Source organism: Schistocerca serialis, chromosome 2 (genome assembly GCF_023864345.2).
Source record: "Schistocerca serialis cubense isolate TAMUIC-IGC-003099 chromosome 2, iqSchSeri2.2, whole genome shotgun sequence".
NCBI lineage: Eukaryota > Metazoa > Arthropoda > Insecta > Orthoptera > Acrididae > Schistocerca > Schistocerca serialis.
This window is the reverse complement of record NC_064639.1, coordinates 574849276-574868709: the sequence shown is the minus strand read 5'-3', so window position 1 is coordinate 574868709 and position 19434 is coordinate 574849276. Positions and strand designations below refer to the sequence as shown.

The window sequence follows — 19434 nt, the reverse complement described above, 5'->3', positions numbered from 1 at the left end:
ATTTCTTCTGCGCGCTTCTTTTGTGCCCAAGGGGCATTTCTTTTTCTGTTTTTGCCGCCCCCCCCTCTCCCTCCCGCCCCCCCCCCCCTCAATCTCACGTAGTTTCCTTTTTCTGCCCCCTTTCACTGCTCCTTTCCTGCCCCCGCGATAAAAAGAGCAAAACCCGCTTGCGCGCGCACGCCGTCATAAATTCCGGTCGCATTAAGGATGCGCCACGGCGAGGCGCGGAGCGGCGCGGACAAAGGCGGGCCCCGCCGACTGTTTGCAGGTTGTCTGAGGCCGGCCGCTGCCTGAGATATTATCGCGCCGCCGCGGCTGCCCGCTTTCCGAAAAGGACCCGCCGCTGCACCCAGTGGGTCCTCCGACCGGCCAAACTGGCTGCGTGTGCGCTGAGAAAAGTCCTCAAGACCGTCTGGTGACTGTTTTTCCTTGCATAAGTGCTGCAAAAAAATTATCGTACTGTTTCTAGGAAATCACATGGAACGATCAAATACTCAGTCGTAGGTAAAGCAGGTAGCAGAATTCCACTCATTGGTAAAATAATAGCTGCCCACACGCGAGCGGATTTCCGCGACGTGTTAGAAGCGCTGCCCTGTTTCGCGGGTATATCCAACCCGCCGATCTGTGGCCCGTCGTTTCCCACTAACGTACAGGCCCCGCCTGCCGGACTATTCTCTCAGATCTCATAAATTAGGATATGGTCCTGAGGAGTAACAGCGATCTGCTGATACAGCTGGGTTAAAACAACAGTCTAGATCGGAATAATATTTTGTTAATGACTTCACGTAGTTTTCTTCTTCAGAAAATAAGCACGGTACTAACAAGAATAGCAGAAAGTTACTGGCAGATTAAAACTGTGTGCCGGACCGAAACTCGAACTCGGGACCTCTGCCTTTCGCGGGCAAGTGCTGTACCATCTGAGCTACCGAAGCACGACTCACGAACCGTCCTCACACCTTCAATTCCGTCAGTACCTCGTCTCCTACCTTCCAAACTTCACAGAAGCTCTTCTGCGAACCTTGCAGAACTAGCACTCCTGGAAGAAAGGATATTGCGAAGACATGGCTTAGCCACAGCCTGGGGGATGTTTCCAGAATGAGATTTCACTCTACAGCAGAGTGTGCGCTGATAGAGCTGGTAGAGCACTTTCCCGTGAAAGGCAAAGGTCCCGAGTTCGAGTCTCGGTCCGGCACTCAGTTTTAATCTGCCAGGAAGTTTCATAACAGTGCGGCTTTTTTTACTGTAGTTCATTTCCGTACTTTTAAAGTAGTTCATATCTTCGAGTGAAGAAAATTGTGGCAGTCGCCAGGTGTTTGTACTGTGTGTACCCATATGTTCCTCGAAAGAAAAATCGCACAAGGATATATATATAATTGCAGAATCGTGGACATTCCTCTGAGAATCATGAAAATTCAATATGTTAGGAAGAGGGCCTTTGTTCATTAACAGGAAGTACTTGAAAGACGTGACGAGTTTCACACCAAACAATATGGAACGATATTATACGAGCACTTTAATATGGATGAGAACCACAACCATCACTACTTTATCCTCCTAAATAAGTGATGAGGCTTTCAATTACACTGCGCCTCCAGATGGTAAGTAACAGAAAAGAGCCATTTAGCATCGCTAGCTCAGTTGTAGAAGGTGCGAGAGAGTGGAGATTTGTGAAATAAATGACAAAAGTAAGGAAGAGTTTCTTTTTCTGCGAGTTTTCCGGTTAGAGAACACTCTCCGTGTGTTTCAGGGGTAGAGGTCGTCATTAAAGAGAATTTTGAGACCAGATTTTTAGAGGTGCAAGTGCCAGGTATTAAGCTGTTCAAGAATATCATGCCAGAACCGACTCCAGAAGTGCCCCGGTGCATCCTTGTCTGCGCAGCCAGCGGTGTCAAAAGCCCTCGTCGCATCGCTCCACTCCTTGAGATCTGTGACTCTTGCGTCCGCTCTGCTGCAGGTGAATGGAGCTGGTTTTCTGTAGAGCGTCTTCTTACATCCACGTTAATTCAGACTTTATCTGGGGATTCCACACGTATCCAGAGGGGAAACGACTAGTTTTTGTACCAAACGGTATCTCTCCATCTGAACCAGACCCTTTAAACTCGGCAAGCATAATGAGTGGTTTTTAAATTACGTATTTCAGTCTCGGATGTCACAAACATAGTTATAATCGGTTTCGACGTATTACCAAGTCTTCATCAAATGATCTGAATGCGTCACATAGTAAATTATCAACTGTTAACCTGATGATTTTGTAGTAAATTGAAATCTTTTAGGATGATCTGCGGCTGAAATACATTATAAAAAACAACTTGCAAAATGGGCACTAAGTAAGCCGAGACTGTGCAAAATGAATGGGCTTCTCTGTCGTACACACCGTCCGGACGGCATCATGAAGGCATTTTGCGTCGTTACGTCAAGTTCTTACGCAACGAGCATCCTTTCACTAGGCCAGTAGCTCAAAACTAAAATAAAGAATGTATTTAGAGCTGTACATACTTGCTGTTGCACTCACCCTGCTTGGTAGTATTGTATATTTTTGGATATTCTAACCACCTCAATTTCTCTCATCTACCTCTCCTTGCGGTCACAACTTGGCTATTCCGGTGTACAGTAGCCGGTGCCACCAATCTGTTCTGTCTGCTACGAAGAGTTTTTCATAGACTTCGCCTTTTCTTTCTATACTGCCGACCACTAAAATTGCAAAACCAGCAAAAAGCGAATAACTAAATATTAAAATACAAAGGAATTATAGACATTGGCTGCGAGCGGGCATTGATTGAAATCTATGGGGAAAATTGAAAGTTTGTGCCGGACCGGGATTCGAAAGCGGGTCTCCTGCTTACTGGACAGATGCTCTGATCACTGAGCCATCCGGACACAATGGTCCCTGCAACTGCACGAAGTGCTAATGTAGTGCCCCCTTACCCATTCTCCTTAATACTTGTTGCATTTCGTAGATTCCCGTAAGAGTTAGAGCTTAGTGTGCATCTCTACTGAAAAGATCATTAGCCGTCTCGCATTTGACTTAGCGTTTGTACACACTATCATAGTGAGAAGACTAGTTAATTCGAACTGTAGCTTGTTTGGGGGATACAGGGCTAGTGAACTGAAAAGCGAAGCACTGAATTCGGTTTGCGAATGTGGTCGTATTAGAAACATATTGATTAAAGACTTAAGATATGTAAAATTTACTATTATTATTGGATCAACCATACAAATATAAATTAGGGATAATCTGACTGGGTGTAGACACGACTCGGTAATTTGGCAAGTAGACGATGTGGGATGGGGGGGGGGGGGGGAGAGACTATTTCATCTCGTCAGTCGATGGAATCAGTTTTACATGAACTGAGTGGGAGATACGATGTCAGCATGACGTGTTGGTCGCCCATCGTCACGTGTGTGCGGATTGACAGTTCGCAACTTTCATCTTCCGTGTAATGCAGCTTCGAGGCAATGCCATGGGTAGCTTAACACATTCCTCTTTCTGTAGAGACTGGCCTAATCCATCAGGTATTGTGTGGAACCGGCAGCTGATACGGTGTTAATGTACGTGTTTTCAGTGTCTGCAGCGATTATCTCACAGAGGTGATGTTAGTGTAATGTTTGGAGGCTGAATTCAGGCAGGGAAGTGCGGTTGGTTGTTTAAAGATACGAGCATCGGATTATCAGGAAGGTCCACTCAACGTGGAACGAAAGCATGTCATCAAGTGGCGATAGATGCAGGAACTGTGAAGCTCCGAGGCGAGGTCGTGTTGTTATCAGGTCGTCGACTGAAAAGCGGAACTGAGTGATCCCGTGGAGCGCCAGGGCGCTAATGAAACATCATTCAATTAACAATGATATATTGGCGAGAGATTTACAATCATTCCGTCTTCTTCCCGGCGCTGCCTAGCAGCGACCTTGCAGTGCCCCGCGAGGAACTTGCTGAGAGCAGGTCCTGGTTTTGCCTGTGGTCAATACAGCAGCTCGTAGAAGGATGCGGAGGCTGTGCGTCTCTGCATCTCAGAACGTCTACCGGAGCCTCACCAGCTCTCGATGAGTGAAGCTGCGCTTAGTCTCATTACCAGAATATTGCGTAACTTAGCATTCGGTTGTCGAGATGGCGTGAAGGTGGAAGACTCAACAACACCACGGTGGACAGCCCAAGTGGCGGTCCGAGCATACAGCCGGTAAGGCTGCCTCACTAGTGGCACCCAGCACCCACGTTGAACAGCTTGCAGGCGGGTAGATCGGTTCCATGGAAGATTGGCCCTGTCTCCATCCTCACTGAGTCACTGTAGTGGCCGGCAAGACTTTCAGCTTGCAGATCAGAAGTCCCCTCCAGGGCCGGACGTCTGTGAACTTCTAGCAGTGGACACCAAGTTGGCAGCAGCTTGTAGACACTTGATGAATTCACCAGAGCATTCTGCAACTTAACAGAGTTGGTATTACCTTTTATAGCAAGCTATCACGTGATGACCTCTGCACTGGTGACCGGATGTGCACTCGTTTTCTGAGCCCGTCAGCGTTCTCTGATGCTCTAGCGTTTTTCAGGGATTCACGGGGATCCCTTACGCGAAGTTTGCAACCTGAAGGGCATTCTTATGACTTCTCTAAGTGGAATTATTACATTTGGCCTCGTACAGTAGAGCGTTCTCTCTGCTCCTCACTGTTGTCAAAATGTCGAATCAGTCGTTCTTTGCTTCCCTCTAGCTTAGTCTGATGAAACTGCCTCCTAGCTTGTTTGTACTTCTGAGCATAGCCAGCAGGTGCGCCCCACACAGCGACATTTCAGTCGGTTTGTAACAGAATTTTATTCCTGCGCCTACTTACCACCCTACTGTGCAACACAGTGAATGGGGCATCACATTTATAAAGTCTGAAGACTGAGCCCGTAATAAATTGGCATACCACCATAAGGCATGTCTCTTGTCTGATTCGGACTGATTGCTTACTGCCTGATCCATTTGACAGGTTACTGACTGCTCGCACTGCCTGATCTGCAACTGCTCCGGCTCGTCAAGTTTTAAATGATCCCCCACTATGTCTTCCAAGGTGCTGAATTTCCCGTTGTATCATCTTTGTTCACTGGTAGGCTCCTCGCTTTACAATACCACTCAATGAGCGACACTGTTGTGTCACCATCTTCCCGCAGGGGACAAAAATTTCCAATCTTGTTGTGTCTGCCGTGTAACCTGGGGATTCCGCCGTCGCACTGAGGTGCACCACATTGCGATACTTCAAACTGTGGGCTGTAGCTCCCTAGCGTATTGCACACTGCTAGGATTTTCTTCAGGTGTTTGCCTGCGTTTCTGATTAATCAAGAAAGCAGCGATCCAACAGCAAACCTGTTTATTTGTATTGAGAAGCCCTTTGCTCAAGTGTCTCAAGGTATTTGTAACTCAGCAGGTTGTGGCTTAGATTTCCTTCCTGTTCTGACGGCGTGGCAGCGAAGTATTTTAGTGTATGAAATTTGTTACCCAGAGCTGCCACTCTTGGCAGCATCAAAAGCATTAACATGTATGGGCTCAGGTGGAATATTAGCTTAGATGACAGGTACACTTTTACTACTCCATATCGCTTCAATTCTATGGCAGAATGCGTCATTCGTAGGGGCTAGTCAGTGGTGGCGTACCAGTCTCTTTGGAAGACATGACCAAATGTTTCATTGGGCGAGAGACCTGAGGAACATACTGGTCGGGGCAAGAGCCGAACATGCTCCGTATCGAGATTGTTCAGGATAACACGTACAACATGCTGTACTTCCTTATCTCGTTGAAAAATAATTCCAGACACCTTGAGATAACGCACAGCCACTGGTCTTAAACGTTGGAAATGTTGCGTTTGCTGTCTCAGTTCTCGGCTGTGCGACCCAGAGGTAATCGTCTTGTTTAGCCAATGGCAGCCGATACCATTAACTCAGGTGATGGACCTGGCAACGTTCGCTCTTCTCAGACCCTCCACTCACGGATAAATCCACAGTTCTATACGCAGAGTGAGAACCTGGTGCCACGCCTGAATCCTCTCGTGGGGCGCGTCTCTGCTTCTCCGACAAGGGAAACCACAACAGTGGTCGCCGTAGTGACGCTCGGTGGTGTTCTAGAATCTAAAAGTTGTCACACTGCCCGTGCGAACAGATCCGATTGCTTAAGATTGGCATGATCCTGTATGGCCGAGCTATCGATGTTCGTTCTCTCGGGCGCTACTTTCGTGCGCTGAGATCCAGGATGGCGTTGAGTACGGCCCTGAAACCATCGATTCCATATTCGAATGGTAGTCGACCAACGTGAGCAGCAATGTCGGGCGAGTGATAATCCGCAGTCTCGACAGGCGACGATCGTGTTGCGTGCTGTTAAACGATTCTCCTTAGACGAGGCACAACAGTATCTTCTCATGAACAATCATAACTGAAGTGTCATTTACGAATGCAAAACCCACTGCGTATTCTTCCCTTGCATTCGGAATGTCCGTAAAATACTAATCATTTGCATTTTCAAGCACGCGGAGCACTTAATGCCAATTAGACGTTCGTTGCAATTTTAATGGTCAGCAGCGTAGTAGCTCTTTATGAAATATTTTATCTGTCCACTTGGTTTCACATCACGTTATTACACCAGATTCGACATGTTTGCAGTTTTTCAATTTCTTACTCTTCAAATTTCCCTTGGTCCACATTCAACAAACAGTGCTACACTCTAAACATACATCTGCAGAAATTTCTTCTTCAATTTAATGTCAATCTTTACAACTTTCTTCTTATAAATTATTGTGTGTTCACATGCAAAATCGCAGAGTTACCGGTCTCGAATGTCTCCAGCAACCTCATTCACCCTGCAGTTACCTGTTACTCGACTTGCGTGCTTCATATCCCTAAAATTACGTGAACATGTTTGTTGGTGACAGAAAAATGTTTTCAGAGGCTCAGAACCTCGATATACTTCTGCATCGAGATATGTCATGCTTTACTTACCTTTTTGTCACTGTTAATCTGCTACTTGTGCAGGCATTGCTTCGACTATCTTGTTTAATCTTTTCTCCTAGATAACAAAAATATTCTGTTCTGTCCACTTATTTTCACATTTAAACGTTTAAGAAGTACAAATTTTCCTTTGTGTTACCATTCATTATACACTGCCGCCACTCCACTCGAACTACTACAAATATTTAATTTCGGTCATACTATCATTATTGTTCCTCGCCTGGCACACGTCAATTACTTAGTGTGTACCTGATTGCGCTGAAACAATCAAAACAGAAAAGCAGCAGCAAAACTATTCTTTACATGAAAAGCATTGTAATCACATGATAGAGAGTGTCAATATCAATTATTCCTGTACTGCTCAATAATATAACAACTGTCAGATATTAGCATGTGCTGCCATTCCCCAAGAAACTTTCCAGAACCTGATTGAACGTATGCCTGCGAGAGTGGAAGCTCTCATCAAGGCTAAGGGTGGGCCAACACCATATTGAATTCCAGCATTATCGATAGAGGGCGCCACGAACTTGAGCCATTTTCATCTAGATGTCCGGGTACTTTTCATCACATAGTGTATTTCATTCAATATCATCAAAATGTCACCCTACAGAGGAACACCAATGACGTCTGCTAATTTTAACATTGCTTGTACTTTCACTACGTAGAGATTTCGAGCAGTAGTACAGGCGCTGCATTCACTCAGATTCCCATCCAGTCATATAGGCATAGGTTTTTCATCATTTCCCTGAATCGATGAAGCTAGTTTCGTGGCGATTCTTTGAAATGGCTACAAGAATAACCTTCCTTATCTTCGCCATGTGCGAGCTTCTGCTTTGTCCCTAATCAACACATCGTCGACTTGATTTTAAATTTCTGTTTTCCTCTTCTACACTTTTATCTCGGTACAAATGAAGTAATTTGTAGTTGTATCGGGTCTGCGCGGTACTTCAGTGCTTATAAACCTGTATCAGTACGTTATAGTAACTGTTATTCAGTGTAGCTTACTGTTCACTGTTTATCACGAAAATTACCTACTTACCTTCTCGTTACATGCGAGTCGTCGGCGAAAATCTACGTACCAGCATGGTAATGTTCGCGTATCGCCTGTGATGTATGCAACCCAACAGACAGCAGTGTATAACCAAAGTACCGACCTTGCAGCTAACATCTAATAGCAGACTACATCGAGACAGACCGACAGATGTTACCGTACTGGTTTAGCCATTGGAGGCACGTTTGGGTGGAACCATGCTCCAACTACCGGACTTTCATTGCGATATACGTTATTGATGGATTCCCTAGATCACCTCCGGCGACAGCTGTGGTGCCGTGAAAGTTTCCCAATTTCACCACTTCGTCGATTCACCATTAAACCAAGAGTATCACCAAACTACGTGCCACGATAATCTTGTATTGAAATCGCAGTCCGAACGTGTGTGACTCCTATCGCAGTCCAGTCGTCCTACGTCAGACTTCTCGCGGCCTGCCGAAATGAGTTGAGCAGAATGACGACGTCGATAAAGTGAGTCCAATTTCTTGAAGCGATTATTAACAATAGCTGCAGTATTTATATTAGTTTCGAACCTTACAGGTTCATTAACCGGCCTGGCCTACTGAGGCTGCTCTGACGGTGCCTGATCTTAATAATAAACATCAAAGTGGCAACACATGCTTTGTAAATGTTTGCAAAATGAATGCCACAATTCGCACAGGCCTTTTACCAAGTCAAAATAAAGTCCAATTTCTTTCGCCATTCTCCTCCAACAGTGGTAATGAGCTGTTTATTATGAAATTACTATTAAATTCTAACTTCTTCGTATAGGTACTGTCCTGAATCTTGCTACATGAAAAGACTGAAACTCACGATCCGCTCTTCAGATTCTGTCTGCTAACACCTCTCCCCTAATACGCAAACTCCTCTCAAGCTCTCCCTCAGCTCTCCTGGCGATTTGCGTAGCTGCGCGACAAGGTCTCTCTCACCAGCCAAGTTCCCCATTCGGGACTTTGTTGGATGTAAAGTTTGCGCCTTTTGTTCTTACGGATCCTAAGTGAACCAGTTTCCTGAACTATCATATCTCAAGGTTTATGAAGTTTCATGATTTAACAAAATAAGATAATACATAATTTATTTCAGGAAAAAAATTGTGCTAACAAATAATCGTGCTAAATATGGCAAATATTAATTTCAGAAGAATTGCACGCAGCCGACATAACAGGTGTTACGAGCAAGTTGATAGGTAAATATAAAAATTTGAAAAAATAAATGTCTTTCACATATCAAGAGAAACTAGATATGGTGCTTCTTCACGGAGAATGCTAAAGGAACACGTACAAGGCTACCCCCATTCAACCAACCATTCAACGATTATGCAAAATGTTAAGGGGGCACTGGAATACTACTCAGACGGTAAGGAGCAACCAGAAACGAGCAAAGCGAACGAAATAAATGTTCTGACAGCTGTTCCCCGTAGTTCAGATGTTAACTCCAGAGAAAGTGGAAGTCAGTCCACAGTAGATCGCATTTTGAGCACAAACAGCTCCCATCCGTGTCGTGTGCAGATTCACCTGTGTGAATGCAGAAGACATGTGAACCCTATCGCTCTGTTCTGATGCGACGTCAGTGCTAAAGGTTCTTTCTTCAAAGAATTGTCTTGACTAATGAAGCAACCTTTCTCGTGTCACGGGAAACTGAATGTAAGAAATAGGCATTACCTAATCGCTGAGACCCTGCCCTGGTTGAGGCGGGTGTAACATCAGACACAGAAGAGTGTGGAACTACCGTAGACTACGTGATTGGTCCTTACTTTATTGAAGAAACCTTCACAGGTGAAAAATATACTAAAAATATAAGAAAAATGTTTTGCCGAAGTGTTACCAGCCGTCCCAGAACTGGTAACACATGAAATAGTAGCACTCGTTAGTGGCCAGGGGATGCTCACCCGGCTCTTTCCTGCTCGTTGGGTAGGAAGTGAAGGCGTTTTCGGATGCCCTTCATGTTCTTCTGAGTTGACACCAATTGACTTGTTTTTCTGTGGGGGATAAACACGCAGATGAAGTGTGTGTAGAAGTTTCGTCGACCCAAGAGGATTTAAAACATAACTTCATTGCAGCATGTGCAATGAAATCGAAGGATCTGTTCAATTCACCCAGAAGTTCTTGGATCAGCAACTGCAAACGTGTGTTGGAGTAGAATGTGGACATATCGAACACTTGATGACGTAAATGGAATTTCAAAGAAATTTTTGTGATTTTTGTTGTTGTTGTTCTTGCTGGTGTAATTTTGCAGTGTATGTATGTACGTATGTATGTAGTATGTATGTATGTATGTTAGCATTAAACTAATGACGCGAAGTTGTTATTTAACAAACGTTATAACTAAATCCACTGAATTTTTGAGACTGCACCTTCATTTCTGGCCTCTGGGATTAGCAATATCGGAACAATTAACTGCTGAACCATCCTTCGATGTTACGTCCTTTACCTTGCAGCTGGTGTATTGATCCGACCACATGCATCCAAGTGTGACTAATATCAGTTTTAAATTACATTTCTCCACCATTTCGCTTTCGTCAGCACTCTTTCATCTGCGTCAAGCTGCAGCGCTCCATCAGCCTGACCCGACAGTTCCATATGACAACACCAACTTCCGCATAAGACAGCAATCGGTTATATATATATATATATAATCACACACACCAGCGGTAAACAACTGGAATTACCCTATGTAAGTGTTTTGCTCCTGATGAAACGGAGTAGCTTTCTTCGTTGCTAGTAAAAAAGAAACATATCTGACATATTTCTCACTTTTATACCGTAAAAATGTTTTCTCCCTTAAATGATTAAAAACAGAAAAATCCTAAGTACTTAATATTGTAAATACTCCGAAATTAGTAATTTGGGTTTGAAAAGTGAAGCACTGTTGAAATTCGTCTCTTTCCGAACTTGGATACTCTCAGCAAAAATTACTATGTCTATATTTCATATGGCAAAGTTGATACCGACATCTTCTTAATTAACAAAGCTATGCAAAGAGAATATAGTTCAGTTGGTGACCACTTTTTCAAGATTAATTTGGTTGAAAACTTACTTATGTCTTAAACGTTTCACTGATCTCTGAGAGCCGGCCGCCATGGCCGAGCGGTTCTAGGCGCTTCAGTCTGGAACCGCGCGCCTGCTACCGTCGCGGGTTCGAATCCTGCCTCGGGTATGGATGTGTGTGATGTCCTTACGTTAGTTATGTTTAAGTAGTTCTATGTTCTAGGGCACTTATGACCTTAGATCTTAAGTCCCATAGTGCTCATAGCCATTTGAACCATTTTGATCTCTGAGATGAGCAGTTTAGCACCATCAGCCTTTATGCTTAAAATTACAATCGTATGGAGTATTAGATCAGCTGTGCGACTGGACGGAAGAGTTTCTAGCAAACAACACAGCATGTCATTCTCAACGGAGAGAAGTTTTCAGACGAAAAGGCAACTTGGGTCGTGCCCCAGAGGAGTGTAATAGCTCTATTACTTTTCAAAATATATGTGTAAATGACGTAGTAAATAACATCGGATGTTTCATGAAGTATTTCCCAGAAGATGCTGTTGTATACAGAGATGCTAGAAAATTGTACCGAAATGCACGAAGACCCCCAGAGGATAAACGCTCGGTGCAGGGGATGGCAACTGACCTTCCACATGTAACGTATGGCGTGTACGTAGGCGGAAAAACCCATTATTGTATGACTACATAATTGCACAACAATCAGTTGAAGCAGTCACTTCCTTAAAATATCTAGGAGTAGGCGTACGGAACGATTTGAAATAGAACGACCGTATAAAGTTAATCGCAAGAAAGGCAGATACCGGGCTGAGATTCATTGGAAGAATTCTCAGGAAATGTTGTCAAATGGTTCAAATGGTTCTGAGCACTATGCGACTTAACTTCTGAGGTCATCAGTCGCCTAGAACTTAGATCTAATTAAATCTAACTAACCTAAGGACATCACACACATCCATGCCCGAGGCAGGATTCGAACCTGCGACCGTTACGGTCGCTCGGTTCCAGACTGTAGCGCCTAGAACCGCACGGCCACTCCGGCCGGCGAAATGTTGTCCACCAGCAAAGGAAACAGGTTAAAATACGCTCCTCCCATCAATGCTTCAATATTGCTCGTCACTGTGGGATTCGTATCAGATAGGAATGATAAAGGAAATAGGAAAGATCCAAAGAAGAGCAGCGCTTTTTGTTACAGGTTCATTTAGTAAGCACGAAAACGTCACAGAGATGATCAAACCAACTCCAGTGGCCTAAGTCATATATTGACGACGTAATGACTTTTATATTGATAAGCATAAGGCTGCTGGAAGCCAGCAAGAGCAGCCCAGGATTGGAAATCAGACACACGATGCAGAGAACAGGCAAAACTGGTAGCGTTTAGGTTACTGGAGGTAAACAGTAACGGCAGAGGCCTGCGAATTGCAGACGCACTGGGCAGCTGAAGTTTGACTTCAGAGATCCAACTGGGAACTCCATCTACTAGACACTATTGTCAGGCATCACAGTTAAAGATGGTCACAAGAACTGCAGTAAGCTTGATACTTGCCTCTGGAACCGCAGCCTTATTGGATTTACATAGGCTAGAGTGCTACAACAGCAGTCCCCACTCATGAGAGGCCTCGGGGGGGGGGGGGGGGGGGGGTGTCAAGTGACGTAAAACACTGTTGTCTAGTCATACGAGGAAGGGCAACGACGGTTAGCTTTCAGCTGGATGCTGTTGCTACTGAACGTGGAGTATGTTAATCTAAAATCCAGAAACACACCACTATCAACCGAGTAGGAGAAGAGGAGGTATCTGAATGTGGTTGGCCATTGACGCCCTGGAGGTGCAGAGCCACTCGTCAGAGTGGCCGAAGATTGTACAGTGCCGGTGGTTTGGTGGGCCGACTATGGGTAAGTAGAAATAGTGCGCGTCCACATTCTTTTAAAAACCCATGTCTTTGTATTCAGACAATATTCTCAGCCAGATCATTGGGTGCCAACTCCGTGTTGCTCGTTGCCAGCCTCGAGTAAGCTCAGGCAAGTCTTTTTTGTCACTTTGAGCGCTGCTCTGGAAGTTCGTACTTTGCAATGGTGCTAGTGGTTGTTATTTCTGTTAGCTCTCACCTCATGGACTCAGGCATAGACTTCTGTTGTGCAACCAGTTGCAACCTTTACTTTTTCTCATGTTTAGAACTAGCCTTCATTGGAATAGTTAGTCTGACTAAGTAAGAAGTGTTAATCAGACCCCAGAGTATCTTCGAGTCTCCTGCTGCGAGCATCCTATCGGGTCCCAAGATCTGTGCTGCTTGTAGGTGTCATGCGATTGAGTTTGGCGCTGAGCCACTCAATCAACCTCCCTTCACTGGAAGATTGTCTTTCTGATTTAGCTCCTAACCTCTCTGAAACTGTAAAATAACCTGACACTCCCCTCCCCCACCCTCTGTTTTCCCTCTATCATGCGTTAGGACGCGCTAAGACGCTGCAACAGGGGCGTTCCGCATCACGCTATGGTCTGCTGTTGAAATTCCGCGAGCGTACGTTTCTAGAAGAGTCCAAAAATATATTTCATCATCGCACGTATATCTCGCAAGAGAACCATAAAACTAGAGAGATACGAGCACACACGGAGGCTTACCGGATGCTACCCTGCGCCACACCTGCAAGGTTGCTTTTTGAGTGTAGATGTATACTGCCTGCGAATTGACTGAAGCGTGCCACCTGTGTGCATACAGCATCATCTAGATGTTTATGGAGGCTTCCATATTAAAGGACCCTCAGGTAGGGCCGTGCAGGCCAAGCAGATCTCTGCGTGCGCAAGCTACTGAGGAACGTGTAGCAGATGTGAAAAGGGGCGATCCTGCCGCACGGAGCCGCTCTGCCATGATGCTCCAGGGCCTGTAGTCTCTTGTCCCTACATTCAGAGCAGCGAATAAGACGCGAGTGCGTTGAGTATGCACTTAGGGGTATTTCAGACAAAAGCGAAACGAAACTACAAAGTTGAAGAGCGCTGGAGCCCAGCGTTGACACAGATCTTTTTTAACGTTTGTAAGTTGCATATTTCCCCCAGCGTTTGAGACTTGAGAATGCAAAGCGCTTGCCCAACATAAAGGCGCAGTGCTTACGAGATGTCGGCGTTTTTCTGCACTAGCGGTGTTAGAATCCGCGCCGTCCAACCTGATTGGCTCAATCGCTCCAGGATAATGCAGGGGTGTTTCCGTCCTGTCCTCGTTCCAAAAGTCTCAACTGATCCCATCCGTAATCTCGTTGTCGTCAGTGTTCGGAGATTCCCGATTCACCTCCCTGACCGAAATCCTCTTTTCTTCCCCTTTTACTCTGTTTTTACCCTTTTTTTTAAGGCATGGTTAGTCTTTCTATTCCCATACGTACTTTCTACATTATAGCAGTTGTACCTTTTAAGTCACAGGTGGTCTTGCCTATGATGCTTCGGCATAGTGTTGGGTTCGTTCTCTTGCCGACTTCACTCATTTTGTTTTTTTACCAATGACAACGTGACTGCCCTTTTACGTTTTTCCCTTTTTCCGTTTTATTGTTCTGACTTTACTGAGATGTCCCATTAGCGTAATGGAGCATATTTGAAACAAGGGACTGATGACCTTGCTGTTTGGTCCCTTAAACCTCAAACATCCAACCAACCATCGTTGTCGTCAGAACCTTCCTTCGTTTTCAGAGCGCTAATGTGTGATAGTTTGTAACTGGCGGACAGCAGTTCATTGTTCCACTACATGGCATTCGTCCTTAAAGGAATAATTTTCATCGGTACATTTCGGCAATTGTCTAAATAATGGAAATACTAAGGAAATAATCGTATGTGAGGAAAACTTTTTCTAGGCGATGAGGGTGTTCCTGTTTTTCGTACAGAACCTTTAATATAATACTAATGTCAGGCATCAGACGAAGAACAACAATTTTTACTGAAGACATTGATCTTTGCCATCAAATTCTACACTACGTACTTTCCGTCGGCGTCCTGTACCATGCTTAAAGCCATGAAAAGAAAACCAATTTTCTATTACAGCAAAAATTAAATGGCTCGGAATTATGAATCCGAAAACAGTAATAAATCTTTCTCACTGAATTGATTTATTCGACACACTACCTCTTTGGCAACTTGTCTTACATGTTCAAGAATGTTTGGGTGAAATCCGATAAAAAAAGCTTTGCTGAGTTAGGTCACCATTAACAGTATTTTTGAACCATGACGCAACTGTCATTGGTGACGTATTTCATTCACTGGAATAATCTCAATGTTTCGTCTTAGCACATCTGAACATCAAGGGTAGCTCACAAAGCATGTAATGTGAGGAATAAATAAACTCAGTGGCAAAACTTCAGGAAGGGACGGTATAACCGATGAACTACATAAAAAGGGAGGGTATGTAGTTGCGAAATGAATATATAAACTCGTGTCCAACTTAGAAACAAAGCCAGCTGAGTCCGTAAAAAGGACAATCTACAAGGATTCAGAAATTATTGAGGTATCTCATCAATAGGCACAGCCTACAAAGTGTTCTCTAAGATTCTCTAGAAGATTTAAGAGCTAATAGATGACAAACGAGTGCGATATATAAAGAATCTATTCACCACTGGTCAGATATTTGTACTGAAAGGAGCCATATCAAAATATTTGCTATTCAGCAAAATAGTTGCAACGTTGTTTGTTAATTTTAAGAATTAATTAGAGAATTTTTTTAGAGAAAATGCAGTAGTCTGGAATTTCAAAGAAGATTACGTACGAATGCTGTAAAAGTTAGACTTGGAGGGTAGAAAGGTATAGCGAAAATGTAGAATATTCCACGGATTTTGACACAAAAACAGGAGTCAGGAAAGGAAACAGAATGTCACCACTCTTGTTCAGCATAATAATACAGAAACCACAGGGTGCACTAGGCAGAAGAAGGAATTATCACAGGAATAAAAATAAATGTACTGGCCTTTGCGGATGATGTAAATAACTAGAAGGTGAAAAAACAGATAGAAGAGTGGATCAAAGCAGCATCCAGAGCGTAATATTCACTCAACAAATTGTTATCCAGAATATTTTCAAGAGGAACCAGAATAAGGATATATAAAACTATAGTCAAACCATTACTATATGGAGCAGAAATGACGAGAATAGATAAGTACAGAGCGAGGAAGATAGAGGTTTCGAAATTACAACCCCGCAGATGATGTTTGGAACAATATTTTAGGGAGGAGTACGGCGAAGAAGAAGGAACAGGAAGGAGATGTATGATGAACCAGAAGTTGTTGCTAAGACGGACCTGCCACCTCTTTACATCAGAGGAGGGCATCAAGATTGAGAGCAGTATCAGAGAAGACAGTCGAAGAACGAAGACTTTTAGGTAGACCGAAATAACATAGTGGCACCCGATGGCCAAGGATCTTCAGGTACTTCAAGCGAGGGAAGATGATGCCAAGAACAGAACGCCCTGGAGCAGACTACCTGACGAAGACAAAAGCAACTACAGTTTGCGGGGTCAGGAGAGTAAAGATAAGTTACCCAAGTTGCCACGTCGTCACCGTTTTATCTATGGAGATGGAAAAGTGTATGTCCGAAAAACTCTGTTAACAAATCTTCGTACATTCACCAGGTCTATATCCAAGGTGCATGGCTACCTTCTCGTCTCAACTAAACTGCTGCGTCATGTGGACATCTGTGGCAGCCACAGAGTTTCTCTGGTAACAGAATGATGTGTTGCACTCTGGCCAGGTTTATGCCATGTTTCTTAAAATCCGAAAAATCTCTGACAGTGTTCCACTCCATGACTTCGTAAATAAAATAGTCTTGCGGAATACATCGTGGGACACGTATGTTGCAGCCAGTGTATCTCAAAGAACTGTGTTCGGACTGTCGCTGTTCGTGTTATGGTAAGTACGTGGTAGAGCATTAGCTCTCTGAAGCAGATTGCAGACGACGCAGTTCATCAAAAAACGGCTCTGAGCACTATGGGACTTAACTTCTGAGGTCATCAGTCCCCTAGAACTTAGAACTACTTAAACCTAACTAACCTAAGGATATCACACACATTCATGCCCGAGGCAGGATTCGAACCTGGGACCGTAGCAGTCGCGGGGTTCCGGACTTAAGCGCCTAGAACCGCTCGGCCACTGCGGCCGGCTTTCAGTTCATCATTGGGCGATTACTTCTATAGAATACTGATATAAAATGTAGACTGATCTCAATGAAGTAGGTCGTTTACAAGTGTACAATTAATAATTTTTCATTGCTACGCGATACCAACGAAATTGGATTAATCCAAGCTGTACTCCGAAATTATCGATACCAATATGGGAGGACATTGCCGGTAGAAACAAGCACAATGAGATGGTTCAAAAACTAAAACGTAAAATGTTTACGATCAAACAGATCGTGTTACCACAAATTGAATAACTGCGCCCGTCCGTTATTTTCCAGCACAATGGTGCATCCCCCATATCGTAATTATAGCATATAGGACGTGCTGAATAACGCACTTCCTGAAAGGTGGGTGGGTGTGATGCTCCCATTGCATGCCCCCCGCACTCCTTAGATGTCACACCATTTTTGTAGTGTTACAGCAAGGCTCGCATGTGCAAACCACCAGTGAATGGTATTGCTGCACTTCGTGCCCGAATCAATGAAGCAATGAGACCTGTTGATGCTGTAATGCTGACCCGTACGTAGGCAGACGTTAATGTTCCGCGACCGACGAGTGGAGCGAACACTGAAATTCTTGCGTAACCGACAAATAAACTTTGAGAGCTGGTAAATATTTTATTGCAATCCACGATGCTCTATCTCTAATAGGTTCGGCGTTACGAATTTTTGAAACGATGGCAGGACTTTATGGACACACTCTACACCGCCACGATGAATACAGGTGCAACAGTAAGCGAAAAGTAGGACGATTTTACACCATGACGCGATGTTACACTCTAAGAAGACGTTTATTAGAACCCTTACAGCACTACCAGAACATTCTGCTGATCATAAATTTGTTAACGGCAAAACTGTGTTACTCCAACACCGGCATCCGTAATCCGCGGAGCGGAGAGATGTCACGGCACGGCATTAATCCGGAGGCGTCGGACAGCCGGCGCGAATGCTAAGTGCCACTAACCGCTCCCGGGGAAGCGGAATTTAATAAGCGCGCCTCCCCGCTTTCTTGCATTCTCTTTCGCCCGGCTTCGTGCAGCACCCTGCGCCCACGAAAGCGCGCCAGGAATCGGTGTAATTTCATTTCCGCGCGACACGCGAATCTCGTTAATTGGCGCCGTGGCAACGCGGTCCATTAAGGCCGGCGACACTGGAATTAATTAGGCGAAGCCACCTCTCCCCCCACTACTCGTCTGCCGGACAACCGACTCGTTTCTCGCCGACGCTAACGACGCCGCCGACGCGGATGCCGACGGCCGCCGTCCGTTAGCGACGCAGCAGTTCACTGCTGAAGATATGCCGATAACACTGTCCACGCTAAACTGATAACTGATTACTTGCAAAGAGTTTAGCTGGCAGACAGGTTACGTGACAGACGGCACAATTAGATTTGCAGTAAACGGGCGAGATGTTATTATTCGTACTCTGCTACATACGGGGAGTTTCGAGGTTTTATCCCTAACCTTCAGATACAGATTCTGTATGATTTCAAAGGGAGCGTTACATGATTCTTCTTGCAAAATAGTGGCAAATTCAGGCAACGACGATGCACGTAGATAGCGATCACGCTTTCCAAAGAAGACTACAAAGACTCAATAATATTGAGATATGGCGACTGTGCTGACCACCGAAAATTGCAACAGTAAATCCTCGTGCTCACAAAACCAGTCCTGGAGGACACGAGCTGCATGAGTAGGGGTCCTGCCGTCTTGGGACACAGCAGCTCCATTGGGGAACACAGATATTGTTCCGTGGGATGGACCTGGTGAACCAAAGTCGACACGTAGTTATCGGCGTTAATGCGACCTTGCAGAGAAACCACGGGGCCCATGGAACACGTGATACGGTTGCCCAAATCATCACAGGATCTCATGGGACATAAACTCGGTGGATGCAGTGTGAAACAAGACACATCCGACCAAATGAATCCTTCCATAGTCCAGGTTTTATGACTTCTCCACCACGTTTCCCTGTTCCGCGCAGTTTCACCAGTAATCAGTGGTTTTGGAATTCCAGCTCGCCGTGCAATTACCGGCTTATGGATCTCACTTCGTGTCCTTTTGGTGCTGGTAGGGTTCACGAGTGCGACATTGAGTTCTTTGTAACTTTCGCAGCTCTCGTCACAATTCTCTTCATTGTCCCTCCGACACGACTACTCTACAAACATTTTCGTCCGCATTGTGACTTAGCGAATGATTTTTTTCCACGTTTCCCTTATGCGGTACAAATCTTCGATATGGTGCGTCTTGAAATACCAAACACTTCGGCTCTCTTGGTTACGGAAGCAACC

At 44.7% G+C, this 19434-nt stretch overlaps 1 protein-coding gene across 1 annotated transcript in view; it reads left to right on the top strand.

Annotated features, from left to right (window-relative positions):
- Positions 1 to 207: 207 nt before the first annotated feature.
- The window catches only part of LOC126456239 (glypican-6), a 108432-nt gene continuing 89205 nt past the window's right edge, over positions 208 to 19434 (top strand). Inside the window, exons 1-2 of the mRNA XM_050091992.1 lie at positions 208 to 268; positions 1748 to 1954. Of these exons, the coding sequence (XP_049947949.1) occupies positions 208 to 268; positions 1748 to 1954 (268 nt within the window). The remainder of the gene's footprint in view (positions 269 to 1747; positions 1955 to 19434) is intronic.